At 38.0% G+C, this 23,420-nt stretch overlaps 1 protein-coding gene across 9 annotated transcripts in view; it reads right to left on the bottom strand.

Annotated features, from left to right (window-relative positions):
• Positions 1–23,420, bottom strand: part of LOC149176119 (uncharacterized) — a 331,808-nt gene that overhangs the window by 9,368 nt on the left and 299,020 nt on the right. For all 9 annotated transcript variants that reach the window (XM_089419884.1, XM_089419886.1, XM_089419885.1 and 6 more), the window contains one exon: positions 17,533–18,277. In XM_089419884.1, the coding sequence (XP_089276010.1) occupies positions 17,533–18,277 (745 nt within the window). The remainder of the gene's footprint in view (positions 1–17,532; positions 18,278–23,420) is intronic.

Raw genomic sequence — 23,420 nt, 5'->3', positions numbered from 1 at the left:
CGACTTGAGGCTGACGTGAAGACTTGAAGCCGATTTGCTCTATATAATTCAGATTGCTTCTTTTGATAGTGCCAACGCTTGGAGGAGGCTTATGACTTTGCTTGGAGGTCTTCTTATGACTCTAATACATATTATTGCATAGCGTAACAAGCCCATAAGGGTCTTTAATAAATACATTGACTCTTTGACTTCCTAGAAGCAATTAAATATGTGCTTGACCTAATCAATGAGCAAGAAACTCATTGTTATAAATAACAAAAATAATATTTCTTTTCATTTACACAAGTACAAAGATCAAAATTAAATTTATGAAGGAAGAACCTAGTTACACTTTCTTCAACAGTCCCTCTTAAATAGGGAGGTATTCATAAATCATTACAAGGTGTTTGGCTATTTTTCAATCTTGAAGAATTCACATAAGAGAATCCAGATTGGCAATCCATTTGTTGTAGCATCATACTAACCAGCATTGTTCATAGCAAGGCCTTAACTAACACAGCTCATATGATCAGAGCACAATGTTGGCGAAACCAATGACTTATAGACACCTTAGTCATTGTTTCTCAACGTACATAACCACCCTGGTGTTCACTAAGTATGACCTTCTAAGACTATTCTTGTCTTGGGTTCCCAACCCTCAAAGAATTTCGGTCCTCTTGCCTACTCTTGTCTTGGATGCCCTACACATCCTCAAATAGTATCGAATGCTAGATGATTACCCAATCCTCCCATTCTTTCTTCCCAAGCGAAGACAAGAATGTTGTGTCTATCTCTTCCTCTTAATTGAGGAAGACATGCCCAAGTTTCCTCTAACAAGGAACTTGTCCAAGCTCCTTTGTAATTGGGAACTTGTTATAACTCCCTCTTAGCTAGGGACTTGTCCATTCATCAACAACTTCTTCTTCATGGGTCCTTCTGTTGCTTGATCTCCTTCTTTCCTTTGATGTCATGAAGTCTTTATTTGAACTTCTTCTTGGTAGGGCACAAGCCATCAATCACTTTCCTTCCTAGCTTGTCATGTCATTGCTCCTTCGTGGAAAGTGGCCTTCTTGATGTATGTCAGGTTCTTTCATCATCTGGCTACTCCTTTGTCATCTGTCTATGCTTCAGAATACTTATCACATAGATGCTTAGTTGTACTTTCTTGTTCCCATTCTTCGATTTAGTAGCCCTTCATGACTTCATCCTGACATTGCTCCAACATTAAATAGTGCTTTTGTTGGATGGCTTCTTCATCATGACATCTTTGTAGAGTTGAATTAGTTATCTGCACCTTAATATCTCCAAGGCCTTCATAGGTGCCAAGGGTCCTGTTGTCACAGAAAGTGTTTAAGCACCGCGACAAAGCTCAAATTAAGGGTTGTCACTCTAATCCTTACTCACTCCATGTAGACTCTCTCCTAGACAAGTTAAGGGGGTTAGTCCCTAAGGTGAATGGATGAAGGTAGTCTGTGGAACAAGGGCTCTAGGAGATTTTAAGGATGAACAACTTGATGAATTTAAAGCAAGTCTTGGTCAATTAAGATAGACAAATTAAAATAAGACACAATCACAAGATATAAATGACTACAGACCAGTGCCTTTAGTATTTGAATTAACCATAGACTAAATAAAACAAGTTATCCAAAGAAAACATATAAATGTGTCAAAGAGACTATCATGGAAAATTAATTGTAAAATGCCCAAAACTTTAGCATACAAGATAATCTAGCAAAATAATCTTTCTCCAATAGTCAATATAATTTAAAACATTTAACGCACCTTGACCATAGAAAAATCATGAAAATTTAAAATTTTGCATTTAACACGAGAAACACCAAGGAATTTTAAATTAGTATTTTAATTATTCCTTAGGCAATAACTTTAATGTGGTAAATGAAGAAATCAAAATCTTTTGTTGTGACAGAAGTAAAATAAATCAAAGGGTCAATAAAATAATTTTTTAATGGGCCATAGGCCACATTTGAAATGTTTAATGTGAAAAGCGCAAATACACCTTTAATTTATTTCATTTTCAAATTTTAGATTTTCTTTTATTTTTTAAATTTTAGAAAAAAATTATGTTTTTTTAATGTTTTTTTTTAAATGAAAACAAAAAAATAAAAAATTTAAAATCACAAGTCAAAAATAAAAAGTGAGAAAGTCAAATCAAATCAAAAATAAAAAATAAAAGTCAAAATAGAAAATCGAAATTATAAAGAAAATGAATCTAACTAAAGTTTCAAAAGAAATGAAATCGGATTACATATATAAACTAACCTAAACCCTAACCGTGAACACTAAAACAAGATATAAACAAATGGAACCCAAAAAAAAATCATAAGTGTTTTGCTTGTGCAGGTTTGTTGCGGCAACGAGTAGAGGAGGAGCTTCAGGTTGATAAGGAAATGACAGGGATTCGTGGAAGAATGGAAGCGATGGAAGGATCGAGGGAGAAGCTGCGAGAGAGCAGAGAGTTAGGGAGTGAGGGTTTGCAGCGATGGTTTGATGATAGGTTTGGAGCAACAGAGATGCAGCACACAGAAAAAGAGGAATGGGATCTGCAGAGAGGGACGCGGGCAGAATGATGCAGGTGGAGGAGAGAACGTGATGACTGCAGCGATGAGGACAATGCATGTTAATGGGTGATGAAGAAGCAACGAATGAGGGCAGCGATTTAGGAATGACGCAGCAGAAGTGCAGAAGGAGCAGCAAGGAGATCAAGGGTCAAAGGAAGGGTTTTGCAGAGAAGGACGAGAGTAGCAGGGAGCCAAAAATAGAAAGCAGGGGTAACAGAGTTGTGGAAAAACCGAGAGAATAAAAACAATCTCGAATTTTTCCAGAGAGGGAAAATTGCAGCAGAAAAGAGAGGATCAACAAGGCATCAAACAGGAGAAAATGTTAGCCTAAGAAACCCCAAGAAATAAACCCTGAAAATTATATATTAATTAAAATGACCTTCTTCAGATTTATCAGTGGAACCCTTTAAAAAAATCAGATTTAAAAAATTTCAAACCCTTGGACAGCAAAAATAATGCCCCTGCAAAAAATTGGTTTTAAGGCCAGATCTTACCCTCCAAGGCCTAGATCTGGCTTCAAAACAAATTTCACCTTTATATCTGCAACCTGTACCTGAAAACAAAAACACCCAGAACCCAGATATACAAAAAAATAAACAAAACCCCATAAACCCAAGTCAGAAAACCCAAAAAAAAATTACATATCCATGCACAGAAATGTAAGATCTATCAGATCTAAGGAGTGTGAGTCCAACTCCGCTCCCAGATCTAATAATCTAAGGCTTTCAACAGCCAGATTTATCAACTTCGTACATAAAAATTAAATTTTATAAACTTTAAAAGAGGTGCTTAGCTTGAAACCCTTTATGAATCACCAATAAAAATCTTATGATAAGCCTGGGATTAAATTTAGCTGGCCTCTTCAGAAAACACAGATTGGGAGTTGGTTGGTCCCACTGAAAACTTCCCCTAACGCCCGAGGATCTAAAAATCAAGACTCTCCTGCAAAACTCAATTTAGCCATCAAAAATAAAGCGAGAAAATAATAATAAAATTCAGATAAAATAGATATATCTGTTATTACATTCAAAATTTAAATTATCATTTAAACCCCAACGACTGAGCAAGATACCTGTACTCAAATCACTCTTTCAAAAGCTATCATCAATGGCTAAAAAAAATTTACGCATGAAAACGACACATCTTACAGTATTTCCATGAAGAGTAACACCGGTGAAAATTAACTCCAAAGTCTTTCTTTATTATTCAGGAAAAAGATTACACAAGAGCTTTTCACTTAGCACACGACTCAAATATCGGATGGATCAACTAACAAATGACTTCCTATTTAAAGAAAAATCCTCCAACGGCTAGTTCGAGTGATCCTCGTCAAAGCAATCTCAACCGTTTATGAAGACAAGTCATGATCTCTCGCCAATATATCCTATGAAAAGAATCGAATGCATGGACACCTATGTATGGGACAAGTCTACTATGTTGTCGTTGATCCATGCTCAACTCATGTCGCTCTGTCTGGTCCATCAACAAGATTTGTCTGAGGAAACTTACCCCTCTATAATAGGCAAAAGCGGGAAAGACGTGTTGCAAGCCCTGTCTCTATGTACTCCTGGAGAGGACTGCTCCCTGAAAGTACTGCAGCTCTGCCAACTACATGTGAAAATACCTGCAACTCATTAGTGGGTTGACCCAAAGATGGATGCACCACCATCTCAAAAAGATCCTCCCTCATCTGACTAGAAACTCCACACTCCTCCAGTCTACCAACCTCCTGCAAAACTATCTTGTCAGGCCCTCACACCTCCTGAGGACATGTGTTTGCAAATACTGCCAACCTGCTAGTTGTTTGAACATTTTCCTGCTCCTCATCAATGGTTGGCCCCGAGGATGGTTGCTCATTCTCCTCCATCATGGGTTCAACATGAACCTCCCATTGGCTCTTCCCAAAAAGCTCATCATGCATATTGTGCATATCATCCTCCTCAGCTGACTCATGCTCCACCACATGCTACTTCTGCTAAATCATCACTAATGACTCATCATTCCAAATGTCTCCCATAGGGTCCACTCACTGCTCACCATACTCATTGGACTATAAATATGGCCTAGTGCGAACAACTCCACATGTCTACCCATACTCCTCATAGACATCCTCATATGAACCCATGGACTCATCCAAAGAAAAACCCTCATCCTGAAAGTCAAAAGGAATCTCCTCTACCTCTGCCATCTCCTCTACATCACTCAAGCATGAGTGATCAAGTCCCCAAGGTTCCTTGCAGATGAAGCAAAGACCCTTCCTCCTCAACTTATTCCTACTACATGGTTGGTCACCATAAATCCACTGCAACTCCTCCTGGGTAAAACTTCTCCTAAACAATCCAATGTTCTACTCAACTAACCTTTCGGCCAGTTCACAAGCAATAGGTGAAACCAACTATTCCTCCCTCCAAATGGCCATCAACTTAAACTACAACCTCCTGTAAATGGCATCATGGCCTCCCATTCATGAGGACAAAATACATTGCAAGCGGGTTATGACTGTCTCAGGATGATGTTTGCTAATGCTGAAGAAGCATTGGAACGTCTACAAGATCAAATCATCACACTCCAAGGGAAACATAAGGTCATAAGATCTAACCAAGGCCATGACTTCTAGAATCTCTAGCCTCTTCCCAAAGGTAGGGCCCTCACTATTATCCAAATCCTGAAAGGTCTCCACTATCAATCTGAAGACTCTCTTCATAACGTCATCACTGTAAGGGGGTGTAGGTGCAGTGAGCATCACAATACTACTCAGACAAAAGGCAACTAGAAGTTTGACTCTGATACAAGGGTGCTCCAAATACTTGTATTGTACTAAGGCAAGCATGGCTGGTTTGAGAGACCAAATTAAGTTTTTACCATCTGATTGATGCACCTCAGAAAGGAGTGAAGCAAGTTTTTCCAATTTGAGAAGGGCTTTTGTTATAACCTCCATGAAACTCAAATTTGTCCCAAGCGCATGAATTTTGGGTCCCAACTCATGTTCTTTTTCTGGTTTCTCTTGTTGTAGCAAAGTAAGTATCCCCTTGGAAATGGATCTATTGATTGTTGCTGCTAGTTTATGAAGGTTTTATCCATGTTTAGTTTAGTGATGGCAAGTTCAAGTTGTTTTATGCATGACTTGACTAACAAACTTCCCTAACTTTACAACAAAGCTTTTAGCAACAAGGTCATATAATGATGATAGACTGACTCTTCAACAAAACCATTAAGACAGCATATCACAGAACTCACTTTATAGGCGCTGACTTCTAAGGACTCAGCCTCTTAAAACAATTCTGCCACAAACACTCAAGCAGTGTCCAACCTCTCAAATTATCAAACTGTTAGACCCTATCAGCGTACACATCCCTATACGTCAACATAAGACTCAGCTAAAGACGGTAATATTGTATTGACAGCCTCTTAACAATTCTTTGCTCAACTCTTCATAACGCATATATTGGTAGCAGATTATCACATACTCTTCTCCATATATCAATGACTCAAACCCTCAATAGACAACTCATATGTTGCTTATGATAGTAAGCTCCTACAGGGATACAACAACAGCATATAGGACAACTTCAACAATAATACTCTCCTTACGTCACAACACTATCAAAACACTTTTTAACAAGGAAAATACAAAGGGCACCTTAAGCTAATAGCAATGCAAGAAACCACACTTTCTTCAATTATTTCAAGGATCAAACAAGAAGAAAAATATAGATATATTTTCTAAAGCAAGCTAATTTTACTGAGACTGAACTTCAATGATTTACAAGGCAGAACCTGGATTTTCTCATGTATGCTCAACAAGAAAACTCAGGCCCATGGTCACGACCAAAGTTTTGTCTCTTCGTAGTTGTAGTTTAGTTGTCCAGCGATTGTACAATGGGTGTAATTGGCCCCCTTCAATAATTTTCCCACGGAGTAACCTAATATGGCTCCCTTCTAGATTCGTGGCATGCTGCAGTTATTGGCTCGACTTGCCCTTCCTCTGGTTGACTTGTGCGAATGAGCATTGTGTTGACAATGGTCATCTCTCCACTTTTATTGCACGCGATTTGCCGCATGGAAATTTGTTGTTTCTCCTTTGCAGGCAACGATCACGTAATTGGTTAATGGCATTCCACGTACCATATCACGTTATTCTTGGACATTGAATTGTTGTCATACCCACCATGTATGAGATGCATGCACAACTACACCTCTATCAGCGAGCTTCCTTGAGCAATCGGTCTTTACAGATATCAAATATTCTCGGCTTCCTTCCAAAATTCGACCAGTTTGTGTTCCATAATTGTGCACATTAATCGAGCTATGATTACGGCATGATCAAATTGTTCAGAGAATTTGCACCAGAACACTCTACGCATTTGCAAAATGATCTTGGTCAATCTCCAAGGCGGATGTATATTTCGGCTTGCGATTTTGTTCTTGCCTGTAAATGTTTCTCGACCCTTTTTCAACAACAGTCAGCTCTTCCAATACTGAACTTTACTCAATAAAATTGTCAAGCTCCTACAAAAAATTCAACCCCTATGATAAGTTTGGCCTTTGAAATTTGACTAGGCCTCTGTGGGCCTGGGTGGTGCAGTCGAGGTATCAAACTACACAACATGTTGACTCAGTCAACAATTGGGCTCCTCCGACATGTTACTCCAACTGCATCACTCTTGCCTTCCCAAAAGACGCTCTGCCAAAATCAACAATTCACATTCATATATTTATTCAGCCTGGAGTGCAGTCATTGGTCAACGAGGTAACATTCTTTAATAATTAGCCTTTTTACTTGTGCCCACTATGAATAATACAATCAACGCATTTAGACTCTACCTCTACAATAAGAAGATCTTGTCCCTTCAATAACAATGTTTTCAAACTCCTCCAAATCAAGAACTCAACTAGCAGATTCAGCCTTTTCCAGAATAAACTTCAACTCCGGTCTCGACAATAAATTTAGTCCCAAAAGGGAATCTTCGTCTAAGATGAAATTTTGACCTCTCTAGAAATTTGGTTTTCGATCCCTAATAAAATTTGGAATCTAGTGACTAGTCTTCTTCCACAATATAATACACGGTTCCACCAACTAAACTTGGCAAAAAAAACAACAATAAAATCGGCCCTTTGTAATAAATCCTCACTTCATAAATACTCCTTGAAATCGAGGGTTTCTTTCTTCAGTAATTTTGCTCCAATCCCTACAATAACCCTGGTATGCAATTTCGGCAAACAAAACCTCAAGATGGGAGGAAGACTAGCTCTGATACCACTGTAATATCCCAAACGGGGTATTTTGCTAATTATGCAGAAATTTAACCAAAATTTCGCTGTAAAATCACCATTATATTAACAAAAGATTGCCATGTAAAATAGAACAAATAGAATGCATGCAATTCAATCATACAATGAGCAGAAAAAATCTCAGCTTTTATTATAATATATAAATTGGGGTTTTACATGCTAAAATTACAAAATAGCTGATATAGCTGAGAGATAGAACTGGCCTCAAGGATCTATTTCAATGTTGCATAGGCCCTCCACCAAAACTGAACTGAACTACCACTGTTAATCTCTCTTGTGAATTCTGGATGAATTCACCAAGGGGAGATGGGTACTCGCCCAATCTCACTAAATCACCCGAGGGTTTCCGTCTTGGGGCTACCAATGAAGTAGAGAATTGTGTTCCCAACATCTTATACAAGAAGAAATATCAAATCCAAGATGGCCTCTATGGCCTCCTCCTCCTCTTTTTATAGATCTGATGGACCCCTCTAGAAGCTCCTATTTTATTATTATTTTAATCATTGAACACATTTCCCTCAATTAAAATATCTTTTTAATGTGGGAAAATTGTAAATTGGCCCCCATTCTCTCTCTGACCATTGGAAATCACTTCTTAGCATCCCATCTTGTATATCTTCTCATTATGGTTCCAACGAGCTATTACACTGACGTGTTCCATCAATTGATCTTCCCAGAATACCACCTCTAGCATAATTAATTAAGTTAGACCCTATAATGATGCTATTTTTTGAAATTTGTCAGAATGCAACGAAACAAAAGTCAAACTGTGCGAATGATGGAATATGCCAAGTGAATGCCATCGGATCCCATAAAAACTCCTCAAAACTCCCTCGAAACCCTTGATGACATAAATCTGCTCCCATGACCTGTCCATCCTCATTGTGGAAATCCACGTTGGTTGTACTATAGAGGAAAATAAAAATGGGGAAATGACATCAATCCCCTTCAAGGCTAAAACACCTAATAGGATTATTGACCTAATCATCCCTAACATAAGTGAGGCAACTTATTTACAAGTCTCGATCTATTTAGACATTTGAAGGTGAGTTTTGCGTGAAGTATTCTTATGCCCTTAACATTAGATATGGTCCACTACGATGCTTTAATGGTTTTATGTCCCTAATAAAGTTGATCTCACTTGATTTTGGGAGGTTTTGTACAGGTGGTATCATGTATGCAACAACGATTCCTTGAGGGATGGTTTAATACTTCTTCAACACCTTCCAATGGGTTCTTTGCTCCTTTCAAAGAACGGATATGACTTTGTGGCCCCAACTTGGCCCTCCGAAGAAAAACATTGGCCCTTGAAACGGTTCCACATGATGCTTGTAATGTTACCTATTAGTTAATTGCCCAAAGACGAAGAAGCCTACCCAAACCCCATAGGTTATATTCAATGATAAAGAGGGAAACCAATTATCCAATGTTTTTTGCAGCAACATTGGGTAAATTTGGGTAATAGAGGCAAAACTTGTGGACGAAGCCAAAATTTGGTTAAATATAGGGAAACTTGTAACTACTCAAATTAAAATAAGAGGAAGAGGCCCCATAAGGAATCTATAAATAAGAGAGAGGATAAATGAATTTCTCATCATTGTGGATTGGATATTTCTGTGTTAAGGCTCTAAGGGTTTTAAAACCACTTCCTTCTCTTTATTGGTTTATTGGAAATACTAAGAGGGGGGTGAATCAGTTTTTCACTTTATCATAACATTAACCAATAACATCACACCAAAGGAACACAAGATGTATATATAAAATAATTTATTTATATTAGAAAGGGAGGCACAACTTTTGGTTTACCTGCCACAACTGGAAAGGCTACAACTTTCTTCCCTAGCACCACCCTGCCACCCTATAGAATAAAAGATAAAATAAAACTTCTTGGGCTCCCGTACTAGGGATAATAACCCAATTACAACAACATTCAATCACTAGTATCTCTCCTTGAACAAGTTCAACTTCATATTTGCTCCAATAAGTATGCCACTATAATTAAGAACTCCAATGCAACTACAGGTGTCCTTATACGAACCTTTAATTTTTCCTCACAACTTCTTCAACAGGTGTTGCTTGAAGTTTGTTACAAATCTCCTACAAGGGTTTCTTCAACAAGACTTAGGGATAGGTCCACAAGAGATGCTTTAAATCTCCTACAAATCTTTTGCAAGACAAGTAACAAACACTGTTCCAAAACATGTATAAGACAGGGCCCAAAGGTATGCTTTAGATTGCTCCAAACATCTACAAGAATACCTTCAAGGTGACCTCCAAATGTGGCTTCAGGTCTACTACACAACAAGCCTCAAAAATCTCATTTGGTCTATAATTACAGTCTTAGGCTTCACTTCTAATTTAACTTTGCCTTAGATATAACCCTAAAATAGTATTGGAACAACTTTACAATATGCTGAGATACTCACGGATGGACTGGTTGAAAGAGATGTTGAAAAGAAATCTTAAAACTTGAACCTTGAACAAACCTGAGGAAGGGGGTCAAAATTCAGCCTTTGTGACAGTTGCAAAAGAGGCCTCTCAGGAGAGGTCTAAAAGATAGACTAGAAATTACCCCCAAAGAGTTCACAGAGTGTCTCAAAAAAACTCGGATTATGGCCTCAAGATGAACTTGGATTAGAGCTTTAGATCATGCACTATTTGTCTCCAAGAAGAAAAAGAAAATATGTTCAGTAAGCTTCGAACAAAAAGAGAAAACCTTACCAAACTTCGTTGAGCCAGAAACAAAATATTCCACAACAAGATCAAATAATCAATCTCCAAGCTTGCTCGACCTTCTTCAAATCTTCAAAAAGGCCCATGCCTCAGACTTCTTCTTCTTGTATTGCTCCTTAGATAACCCAAATTGCTTTACGAATTGCATGCCATGAATGTCCATGGCTAGGACATATTTATACAAATTGGAGGGGCCTATTATGGGGCTGACTTGACCTTTCAACAGACCTGTCTTTTACTAAAGTCAGCCTAAATAGAGAGGCTAAGGCTACTTTTAAAAGAAAAAAAAAATTCTTCCAATATGCATAATTCAAGGCTAACTTTGACAATGGATTTAGGGCAATTTAATTTACAATGCTAGACCTTTCTCTATGGCAGCAATGAAGTGTTAAGGTGATAATCTCTTAAAGCAAAGGTGTTGGTGCTAAACCCATCTTTGGGGCATCAAACTTCAAAAATTAATCTCTCTCCAACCAAGAGGACCCATAGGGTATGCCATCTATCAAATGAAATGGCTTCATGACGGCTACCAATCTAGGGTGTCCTCACATTCAAATTCACTAAAATGTGCACACAAATCGTCAAATAAATGTTGGCCCAATAGCCCTTTGTCATCAATGACAAAATCTTCCAACATGGTTTCGGTGGTGATGATCCCAACCTAGCCAATCCTCTTTTCTCTCAACTATTTGAAATACTTTCCTGAGGATTCTTACATTTGGTTTCTAGCCAAGCAAGGTTTAATTTTTGTAGGATATTAGAACAATGTGTTTTATGTGGCTTCATTAGGGTTACTCTGCAACATGATTGTAGAGGTATCATAGGGACACCAAGGATCATGTATTGGAAACTAGCCTTGAACAAGCTTGGAACTAGCCCTGAAGGAAAATACTAGCGACAACAAATTTATTTGTAGAGCAATTCTAGGCAGCAAACCCTCGAAGGACCAATCTAATCAACATTGTGTGTCGCAAATCAAGGATTATTTCCAAGGTTAAGCGAGGTCTAACCCTGTTTTGGGTAGTCAAGTGAGGGTCTAGTCAAGTTGTGGCAGCCCAACTTTGAAGAAACAAAGTTTGGTAAAGGTTTCATTTGCAACAACCCACCTTAGTAGGAGCGAGGAGCTATCCTCATTCCCAAGTAGCACTCCTTTATCACGAGTTAGTTGTAGCTACAAAGAATTTTGAGAGAGCATAGCATAATTCCTTGAGTCTTAGTTACAAAGTACCCAAAGGCAACAAAAGACGAATCAAGGCGTAGAGTGAGCAACAATGGTTTTTCAATTGAATATCAACACAAAATTTTGCAGCAGTTGGAATCACAGTGAAGGGCATCAGCGAGTAAGCAAGCTTGGTAGAGTAGCAAAAGCAATAAAGGTCTTGGTTAAGAAGTCTTAGATTACAAACAATCTTGTAAGTCAACTAGTGAGGCAGATTGGTGATTATGGTTTTGACTGTTGTTGCAATCTTATATAAAATTGTCAATGTTTTGAAAGGATTACCACTATATACAAGGGATATTGGTGTAATAGCCCTAGAGGCAAGTTGTGAAATTGGAACTAGTGTAAGCTATTGAAGTCTTGTGAAAACCTATTGCTTGACAATGTGATTGTGATTCTCTTTATATGCTTGGAATCGAAAGAAAGATTGCAAGAATTAGTCAATTTATTTTGTGATTTTATAACCCTCATGACAAAAATCCCCTAGGGACATCATAATGCTACATCACTTGATGAGCCTCCTGCTGCTAAGATTTTGAGCTAAAAGGCTTGAGCATTAAATTATTTGATGTGCCCAAATGGACCCAAGATGGCCCTAGGCTGCTCTTGACCTTATTTGAAGGACGATACCTTGTTTCGAAGCCCAGATGAGGATGGCTACGTCAAAATGACTTGGGAAGGCTAGCACATCCCTCTTTCATGCCAACATTTGTCCTTGGAGATACCATGTCACTCCCACATGCTTGCAAAGGGTGACATAGGGCCTCTCATGGATGATGTTATAGTGGAGGAGGCTCCATTTGAGATGTACATATGAATTTTGGGACTTTCTTGGAGCGAGGAGCACTCCTAGACCCTTGTATCATGTTCCTTAATGCCTACTTATCTATTTTGGAGGATGATGTCATGGTGGAGACTATTTTCTCCCACAAGTCTAGGCTATTTTTGGCGTTTGTTATGTTTTAGAGTTATTTTAAAGTTGGCTTGTGACCTCTTAACCTTGTTGAACGCTCAAGTGAACTTTTTGAGGGTTTATCCTCATATAAATAGAGGGGAGCCTTATTCGATTTTCATCAGCATTCATTCATCACACTTCCCTCTCTTTGGAAGTGCACAGTAGCTCTTTGTCTCTTCTACTAGGTCGCAATGCGATGTCTATGATGTGAATTACTCTTGGAGGTGGAGGATCTTTTGCTTCAATTTGGTTTCTTGGGATTGACTGAAGAGATTCTTGTGGAAAATTATGTAAGTATATTGCACATATTTTATGTTTTGCATATTATATTGTGTAAACTAGGGTTTCTACATGTGTCATGGTTAAAATTGCTAAACATATCTAGAAATCTTGATCCTCTAGGCCATGCAAAATTGTTTTCCTTGAATCTTTTAAAAGAACTCTGAGTTGTGCATCTCTTAAATTTAAAATCTCCCATGTAAGGTAGCCACTAGATTTTGTAAGACGAGGCTTTAGTCCTCCCACCCTCTTCCACAAGGTTGTTCACATTGAATTTTCCCTAGATGACTCCATTTCCCACTTGGTATGGATTCCAGAACCTCTCATTGCTTGAAATGCCTTGACGCCTTTAGATCAGTGTGCCATATTAACCCTTATGCTCACAAGCGAAAACAATGAATCCCATCGCAACAATAAAATAGTAAAACCCTTCAAATGTTAGTCGCAGATGCTCAGAAGATGTTAGACCACACTTGTCCCATGAGTTTTAGGGCCACAACTGATATGTAAAGAAATTATTCATGCAATGTGAATTCTCCCTCTTTAAGAGTAGTCAAGGCCGCAGAAGATCAATTAAATGTCATTAGGTCTCTGCAAAACAAGCTTCAAATTTTACCGAAAACTCCTTCACTAATCTTGGGACTAAATATACCACAAAAAGATTAGTTTGATTGGACCTCAGATTGAGGTTATTAGGTCTCCTCCTTGGAAATGTTCCATGCTTCAAATCATCCTTGTTTCTTCGTTGTTTTAAAGAGCCACAGAGCCAAATATTTTGAAACCCTTATGCATAGAAATAATGACCTAAGAGGGGCAGAACCATATAGATAATTCTAAAAAGTCTGATACAGAGATTAGAAAACAAGACCACAAGATTTATTGCAATTTTGGTCATTGTTCTTACTTCAGAATTGCCATTAACGGCTCAAAGATTATATAGCTTTAGGAACTGCCTGTATTTTTCAAAAATATCAATAATTATGCTCAAAACATCAAATAGTCAGCAAAATTCTTTTGGAATAATTAAACCGTTGCGACAGAGTGCTTGACTAGGCCGTAGAGGATGTGAACGTATCTACAACTACACAAAAATCCAAGTGATGCACAGACTCAAATTACATGGTCAAGGAAGCATAATTTATCTTCTTGGCTCCTACGTCTCAAAGACCTTAGATGGGGTCGAGATTGCTCACTCAAATTCGACCTGTTTTCGCTAGATATGACAGGTCTAGGTAGCAGAGAGTGCTTCAGAAATATCCCATTGTATTCCCTTCCTTAACTGCAAAAGAAAGCCATCAAAACCCAAAAGAGACAAGAAAAATAGCCCAAAATCCTTGGAAATATCCTTTACATCTCTCCAATAGATCGCAAGTAAATTATAAAAGAATTTCGCTCATTTTTTCTTATCTTTGGAGATGTTACCGCTCAAACTAGCAAGGGTCCTAAAAGGGGATCCTACAGAACAACTACTAAGTCAAGGGGCAACAATGGAACGATAGCCCACTGTCACCTCAGCTAAGACTCCTTGCTCTTTACGGACTTTCACCGATGGGAAGAGACTCGATATAGGGGGGAATCACTAGGAAGGATGGATCTATGAATGGACAAAGAGTGATTCCTCAGGGCTATTCGCAAGAGAGAGAATCAATTAGATAGCTTTCTTGCTTCAAAAGCAAGGTGATGGGCTCTCTAGGAAGGGCTAAGAGGATTCTTGGGCCTAGGTTTGGAGGATATGCCTTAACAAGGGGCTTCCTAGACCTAAGGATCCTTATGGATAACTAGTTTCTATGTAATCCTTGTGGGATTGGAGTTACAAATTTGTGGGACCACATAGAGCCAAGTGGACCCAAAACTAGGTCAATGATATGGAGTTGACCAACCAATGAGGGGCTTGACCTAATTAGGTTAGGGAATAGGATCAAGGGGTTAATTTTCTTTTGATATTTGAATGCAATGATACTAATGAAGACACTAACCCAAGTCAATTTAGGGAAAGACTTGGTCTTGTGGCTAGGGCTTGCTATATCTCGGGATTCCCTTCATCAGATTTGCTTCAAACTTGGGAGACCTCTAGACAAAACCCTAGCGCAGTAGTGGACCAAAAATCGAGGTGATTGGATGGCTAGAATGGAATTCAATTGATGCCCTAGGAGACCTATTAGGGCTAGGCCTATAAAGAGAAAAATAATCATTTAAGTGACCATCAATAGTTGGATCAGTGCCTTGCTTTTGGGAGAGATGGAGTCAAGGTGAAATTATGATTTGGAGAGAATTAACCTAATTAAGGAGACCTCCAGGTAACTTCGCATGCCAATTAGGGCATGAGAGCAACGACCCAAGGACTTTATATTTCAATGTGCAATGTTTGATGACTTATCAAGGTATATTCAACAAAAATACCTCTAGGAACATTCACCCATTCATACATGACACATGCAATGATGCAACGGTTCTAAAGATTTTTCCATGTAAATGCTCCACATACCACTGGAATTAGCAAGACGAGGAGAACCCAATCGACAAAGGGTTCCAAGCCTAATTCCATGATCTACTACTTGAGAAACTTCAGTAACTGTAGGCTATCCTTATTGTCCAAGGAACCCAAACCCTAGGACTAAAATTTCAACTAATAGTTAAGGGTTCATCCTCCACTTGCAATATTGACAACATCCATGACCCCAGATCATTGTCATATCAAACTACATCATCATCCACTGCACCAAGGGATCCAAACCATAGGGTTAGGGTTTCATCACTTCAATTAGGGTTTCTGATTCAACTAGGGTTTCATGGTTAAGCTGCATCATCCTATGAACCCATCACAACAATGGCCTCCAAACCCTGACATCAATGAAAATATCTGGATTCTGCACCAGCATGTACCAGCTACATATGCTTCTACTTTGACATCAATGACAATATACTCAACAGTGAGAACATCCATTTTCAACATATCAAATGTTGGACCATTATAGATTGGACTCTCCCAACTCATTTTCATACTTGTTTTCACATCCATTAATCACATAGTTCAACAGTTTTCTTTAAAATTTCCATTCGAAACTCCTCCAATTTCTTTTTTAATCACTGGCATTCAGCGATAAATATCTGTCATGTGTGCCATAGTTGACCATTGTGGCTTTTACTCACTGGCATTCATCGATAAATATCTGTCATGTGTGCCATAGTTGACCCTTGTGGCTTTTACTTAGTTTACTTACTTTTATATATTCAGCAGGGACTTCAAAAGTAATTGAAACATTTAACTCTATGTATTATAAGCTTTAGATAACACACGCACACACACATTCTAAATGCAATATTCTATCCTTTTGGGGATTAATTCTAGCCATAGCCTTATTTAATTAAATAAAGTTCCATCTTATTGGAAAGTTCTGTTAAGATGTTATCTGATAATATCAATTCAAATCTGTCACACTTTTTCTGACCCATTCCTAAGATTGACATGTCTTTTAAAAAAGGAGTTCGTCATGGTGTCAAATTCCTTCTATTCTTAGTTGCATCTTCATAATTCTTAAAATTTCCCTTTCAGCTGCACTGTGTGAAAGAAGAATGATATGCAGTTAAGAACACTGACATATGTAGTACCTAACAGACATGTCTATGCTTAAGGGCACAACCTTCTGCAATAATTATATATAAATAAATATGTTTTAAATACTTGTCAAAAAATCAGGACTCTTATGTGTGGCTGAATAGAAGTCAAGTTCAACAAGTAGACTTTTCCTTCAACAGTTTTTCTCTTGAGAAGAGCACAGTGATGAAAGACTCTAAAAGAAAGATAAGTGTGCACATCATGTTGTATGATTGTATCCATAACAATTGTGCCAACACATGAACTTAGAAACATATGCCTATATAGTATAGCCCCTTAGTAGGCATGAAAAATATGATTGACCTTCTAAGGTCCACTTTAAGGCAACATGCCATTGAAGTGTTTCAACTTTCAATAAACTTAGTAAGTTCAAAATGGTTTGTTATTGGCAGATTACAATAATGCTTTAAGAATAGATAAAAATAACACAAGGTTATATAAACAATCCTTGATCTTGTCTACAATTGCAATAACCATGGAAATATGTTAGGAAGCTCACAGAAGAATAAGATCAGTTGCTAGGGCAAAAAGTCCACATGTTCAGGACTCAAATGTGGAAGACATTAGGAACAGACCATACAACAGCAAGGTTGATCACTTGATACCCACAATCATATGACAAAATTGAAAGCTGGAAATGAAAAGCATAACCTCATGCCTAATATATTTTCAAATTTATGGGAATTTAATGCAATCACTTAAAGCCAAAGAATGGAACAAGAATACGGCAAAATTCAAAATTTGAAATAGAGATATCTGAGTTCTCACCAAAAGAAGCTAGTAAAAGAAAATACACAAGCATTAACTGAGACAATGTATTCAATTAATTCCCTTCTTATGAAATGTAAAATAAAGAGGACACCCGAGAGAAGATACATACACATCAGCAAACTTGGATGCACCTTCACCTCTAATGACAAGCAATCTTTCCCATCCAGGGGGGGGCTGAGAAATATTTGGCTTGTCAATTGCCCAAAGTCTGCTCTTATCTTGAGAAATATCAGCTGGATCATCACATGATGCATCTGGACGCCAAGGATAAGCATTTTCACACACCCAAGGATCTTCCAGAATGCATTGTCGTATAGCTTCGTATTGCTCCTTGGTTGGAATTAACCTCCACTTGAAGCACCTTGCACACTGGACGGTGAATGCCCCTACAGAAGGTAAAACCCGTCTTGAAGCGTCTCTCGGCATTGATAAATCATTAAATGGACTTTCTTGTACAACAATGGGATCTGAAACAGAGGCATAATCTGGTTCTTCAAAATAATTTCCACTGGGATTGTAGACTTCATTGCATGGAACATACTCCAATGAGGATGCATCTCTTGAATGCACTTCCTGAAAGGGTACGAGTTCATTAGAAATTGGCAGACGTGGATCTGATCTTGCTGAAACCTGAAGAGGATTAGTGTCAGGATTTTCCTGCTTCAAATATGGAAATAGCATTAGAGTCGGATCTCTGGACTGTTCTGCCTGATATGGTACAAGTTCATTAGAAATTGGAGGATGCTGATCCGGTCTTGCTGAAACTGGAATAGCATGAGAGTCAGATTTTTCCTGCTTCAGCAATGGAAATTGGTAGCTGGCAGGTGAAAGTAGGTGGGTTGTTGCAGATTGCCCTGAATGGAAAGATCCAGAAAAGAACCACAATTATTTCACATGTATTTTCCATCCATGCATTTAAAAAAGCCATCACTTCCAGATAATTTGTACAGAACCATAAAGCAACATATAAGCCTAAACTGCTTCAGAGCCAAAAGTATTATAGTCATTTAAAAAACACATCGTTAAACATGCATATACTGGTGTATCATGCATCCTTAAAACAACAAGACATGGCCAGTCAACACAAACATATTTAGCAATTTACATTAAAAGCTAGGAAATTAGATACATAAAACAAAACATCTTCTGAAGAACTTTTAAAAAGTTCCTACAACTAGCCAATTCCCAATTAATTAGAATGTTGGCATATGCGTGCAACATATTCCCAAGCTACCATTTAAGTGCCTTGTTCAAAACCAAATTAGTAAATGGTATACCAAATGTATCAATAACTGCAGGTTAAGAAAGTCTTGTTCAAGGTTCACTTTGTCCCTCGAAACATGACATATACAAAGGTTGACCAATTGTTTCAAAGACCATGAAGGAACAACGGAAGGTAAAATATAAAAGACCAATGAAAACAATAAAAAAAACCTTGAAAATCACGTCGATGCAATTAAGCATCCTCTCACTCCATTTATTAACATTTCTGTTTTGAAATGCCTCAAAACCTCTCCATTATACAGAAATGTTTCTAACAAAAAATGTAAACAAGCCTTAAGAAACATAACAAATTATTTGAATGTAACTAGCTTGATGGGACAACCTCTTACTCTAGTAATCATTTGTAAATAGTTTTAACCATATTGGCCAACTCAAGTCAAAAACTCAAATCTACTCATTAAATGAAATGAGTTTTAGCTAAGATACAACTATATGGCTAAAGTTATATTCACTTTCCAGATTTGAAACTAACAACATATAAAACAGTACACCATATTACCAAATATAATTCATTAATAGTATACAACTATATCTGAGTAGTCAAATCACTATAGGGGGTCCCTTATCCCATAAACAAGGGGATCTTAAAACATCAATTTGGCATCCCACTAGGCCATGAACTTAAATTAGGATGTAGTCTGGACACAAGCAAATACTTGAATGGACTATCATCCTATATTTGAATTATCAATGGACACAAGCAACGATTTCATGGTTGAACACGCCAGCAACGCAGAGAAAGTAGTCAAGGAGTCAAAAGGAATTGCCTATCCAATGAAAGAATAAGAAACCCCAATTTCTACCCAGAATAACTTTTAACTCTGCAGACACACCAATTGTGATCAGTAATTTTTTAGTTGCATGTAGATTTTATAGTCAAGAATAAAGAGCTTGGCATTCATAGAGTTCCTGAACCTGGAGGGTTAAGATCTATTGAGATTTCATCAGCTTCATATTCGGAGCCCTGTGCATTAGGTTGTAAGGGGATCAGGATCCCTCTTCAAAGACATGTTCACCAGTTTTGGAGGAAATTGCTATTTTTAGCAGTTTTCCTATTTTATAAGAGCTAGAGTTCCTTGGTTCGTAGGTCATAAGTGATCACATATTATTGGTTCTGGCAAGATCACAATACCAATGTGCATTTTCCAGGTGACGTGACACTGCTATTTTTAGCTGTCAGGGTTCCTAACAAGGCTTTGGATTTTATTAGAAAGAAGTGTTATCACCTTCCTGTTCACCCCCAGATTTTCCTGCACAAGTAGAGGGTTAAGAATCAAGATCCAGTGAGCTTTCATCAGTCAAGTATCCAGTGACATGTCCATTAGGTTTCACAAAGATAAAAGTCCATTTCAGAGGCATGTTCACCAGTTTTGGAGGAAACTGCTATTTTTAGCAATTTCCCTATTTTCTAGGAGCTAAAGTTCCAAGGTCCCCAGGTCAGAGGAGATCACATATATCGATTCTGGCAAGCTCACAATACCAATAAGCCTTTTGTCAGTTGCATGTGAGGCACTGCTACTTTTAGCAGTTAGGGTTTCAGGGCTCCCATAGAAATTCTGAGCATATATCAGGATTCCTTGCAGAAAATTGAGTTTGACGAGACTAATTTCACTGACATGCAAAATGCCACTATTTTTAGCAATGTCTATACTTAGCAGTGCTATTTTGGCAGGTGTGGGCACTAGATCCTAGTTCCAATGAGCAGTGGAGAATAGTAGGAACTAAACAAGTGGATGCTTTTCAATGTAAAACATGGTGGCCATTCCAAGGTTGTCTCATCAGGAATACCCTAGGTGCCCTCCCTTCGGTACATCTGGTAGTTAGCTAAAAGTGGTTTTTCATGACTCCAGTTCTATTTTCAGTGGGCGGCTTGGCACCATTTTTAGAAAGGAGGTGCAAAGGAGCTGCCTAACTTAATTTGGGTGATTTTAAAATCCCTCTTTGTTAAATTTGGAAAACTTGAAGTTTGGGAAATGTTTATTTTGTATTTTTGACAAAGTTGACCCCGTTGATTAGTTTGCAACTTTACATGTGAGATGGAACTTTATTATTGAACAAGAAAGCTGATTTGGAGTTCTTATTTGTTGAGAGTCGAGACAAATTAGTTAGTAATGGAATTCTAGCTGATTGCATGAGTTTTTGTTTACTTATGAAGAGATCAAGCCACTTATTGCAATGGTTTAGTGGAAGCCATATTTATGGTTGTTATCGGGCAATTTTGCAGCATTTTCCTCACTTCAGCCACTCAACAACAGTTAGATTTTGCATGAATAGGCCACCCACCTTTGGGAATTTGGGGAGCTATAAGAGAACACTGAATGGCATTATTTTCTAGAGTTTTCTCAGTGAGCAGTCAACGTTCTCTTCCGTCCTTCCTTTCTCTCATTGCTGCCTACATCTCTGTGCAGTGCATACTATTGCAATCATTCTCATATTTTATCTCCATGATGCAAACAATCTTTTGACTAATACAGTGATGGAGTTTGACCATGCAGTTTCTTTACAGCTCTCCAAATTCGATGGTTAGACAGTGTTGTATGTTGCAGTAGTGTGAATGACCTAAGTGCCTGTACTTTGAAGATTTTTTATCACTTAAAAGTGCACAACCATCTTTTCTTCTTTCATATTTGGTGGTCGTGGACTGGGATTTTGCATATTATTTGATTTTACAAGTTTCTTGTGTCCTTGGATGCTTACACATATATCAATGAAAACTACTTTCTGTGCTGATCACTCGTATTGACCAAGCATATGCTTCCAAGTGCTGAAAGTGCATGAACACGAGGGACACCCTCCTGACTGGAGAAATGACAGTCCAAACAGAGGAGTAATTAGCTGTGACCTTAGGCTAATTAGTAATTTCTCATAGCTGTTTCTTAGTTTTGCACAAATCAGATCAGAGAGAGAACACTTCCCAATACATAGTATTAAAAATTATAAGATGAAGTTTGAATTTAACAAAGTCAAAGGATGAACCGAAGTCTTGGATAGCTAACGCAGATCTGACACCTTCATGAGACAGAAATCAGAATGCATGGACAGAGACTACTAGGAGCTTTCCAGAATATTTCCAATCTAGCTCATGCATGGACGAGCACAAATTCTCTTCAACAAGAGAATGTGCAAGTTAATTAATCTTCAGTAAGTTGACTACATGTGGATGAGATATAGTGAATTATCTACAAGTTGAAAGGTTCTTTAGCAAATGTATGCTAAAAACATGTGGATCTGGATTAGCTTAATCTCCAAGCTAGGTTACAACTGAATGTACATCATGGGGGGTAAACATGCAAGGGTCACTTGATTGTCAACAGCCATATACAAGGAATTCATATCACCCACCTGAGAATCGGGCAAACTGAAAATCACTGATATGTCGATGTTGCATAAGGAGAACACATATTGCCCTATTTCCAGCTAGAGGCCCCATTATAGTCAAGGTTTGCATTTTCAAGACTACAGGGATTGCAATTTTCATTCACAAGAAAATTTGTCCCATTTTCTTACCAGAATATGCATCGAGAAGAGAGGCTGAACCGGTGCCCCTTATTCCATGCCTAATCATCAAGCCCAAAATAACACATGCTTTTCTTGGTGGAAAACATCACTTGTGGATGACAATTTAGCAGAAGCATGAAAAACCATGTGAATGGGATTATCGTGCACCCAGATAACTAAAAAACAAATAAGTCTATCAAGGATTGTGCAGACGGAACTTGGAAGCAGTCGGAAAAATCCTTGTTAGGACTCGAAAGGCCCCAAACATCTAAAAAGGTTGTGAAGGCTTTAGGGAACAAAGCATGATGCTACAATTCCAACACCAGAAGTCAATAAAACGTTTTTTTCTCTTTTACAATGTCATGAAGATCGTAACCTCGAATACTAGAAGAGGTAAGCCAGAAAATAAGGGTAGAGCTCTATAAAAAGAAGCTAATATTTGACAAGCCTGACATTGTGTTTGTCTAATAAACAAAGTTGTCAAGTGAAGCAATTGAAATGGTATATTTGAAAAAACACAAAAGATAGAAGAAAACAATGGGCAGAGTATATGGCCTTCTGATATGGTGGGATCAATACAAATTTTGTACAAGTATATGTAGGGAGATTATGGGTAAGCTAAGACTTCTCCTCGAGCATTGGAACTTGTAATTTTATGTAACCAATGTCTATGGAACTAATTTAGCTGTTTCAAAACCTATCTATTGGAAACTCTTGTAATAAGAAATGAAGAACTATTGCAATTACCCATGGATCATAGGAGGTCATTTGTATTCCATCCTTGGAGGCCATGGATTAAATGGATTCTGTCAATTTGGAAGGCAAGAAATGCCTTAAAGTCTCATGCACTTGAGTGGAACATACAAAAGTCATAGTTTTCTAGTTAAAAGACGACCTCATTCGTCAGGATTGACCAACAACCTATGCATTGTATGTCCAAAAGAAAAAAGAATGGAACCTTTTTCAAGGAATCAGAGTAGCCCATTTCCTCTCCTTTTGTCGGACTTTAGCAGATGGAAGAAGTGTTAGGAGACACATTGATAATTACATAGCACAAAGAGAACGTTGCAGAACTGTATCAAAATTTAAAACATAAGCAATGCTGCTTGAACGTTTATCATTCATAAAATAATTATCATAGCAAGCCCTTTATCTGTACATCAGGCAGAGTCGGATGCAAAATGCCTGACAAAAGTAAGCCATAGATGCTCTTTT

Source organism: Pinus tabuliformis, chromosome 4_1, assembly GCF_031772625.1.
Source record: "Pinus tabuliformis cultivar Carrire ecotype Pingquan chromosome 4_1, CPIR1, whole genome shotgun sequence".
Classification (NCBI taxonomy): Eukaryota; Viridiplantae; Streptophyta; class Pinopsida; order Pinales; family Pinaceae; genus Pinus; species Pinus tabuliformis.
This window is presented reverse-complemented; position numbering and strand designations above follow the sequence as displayed.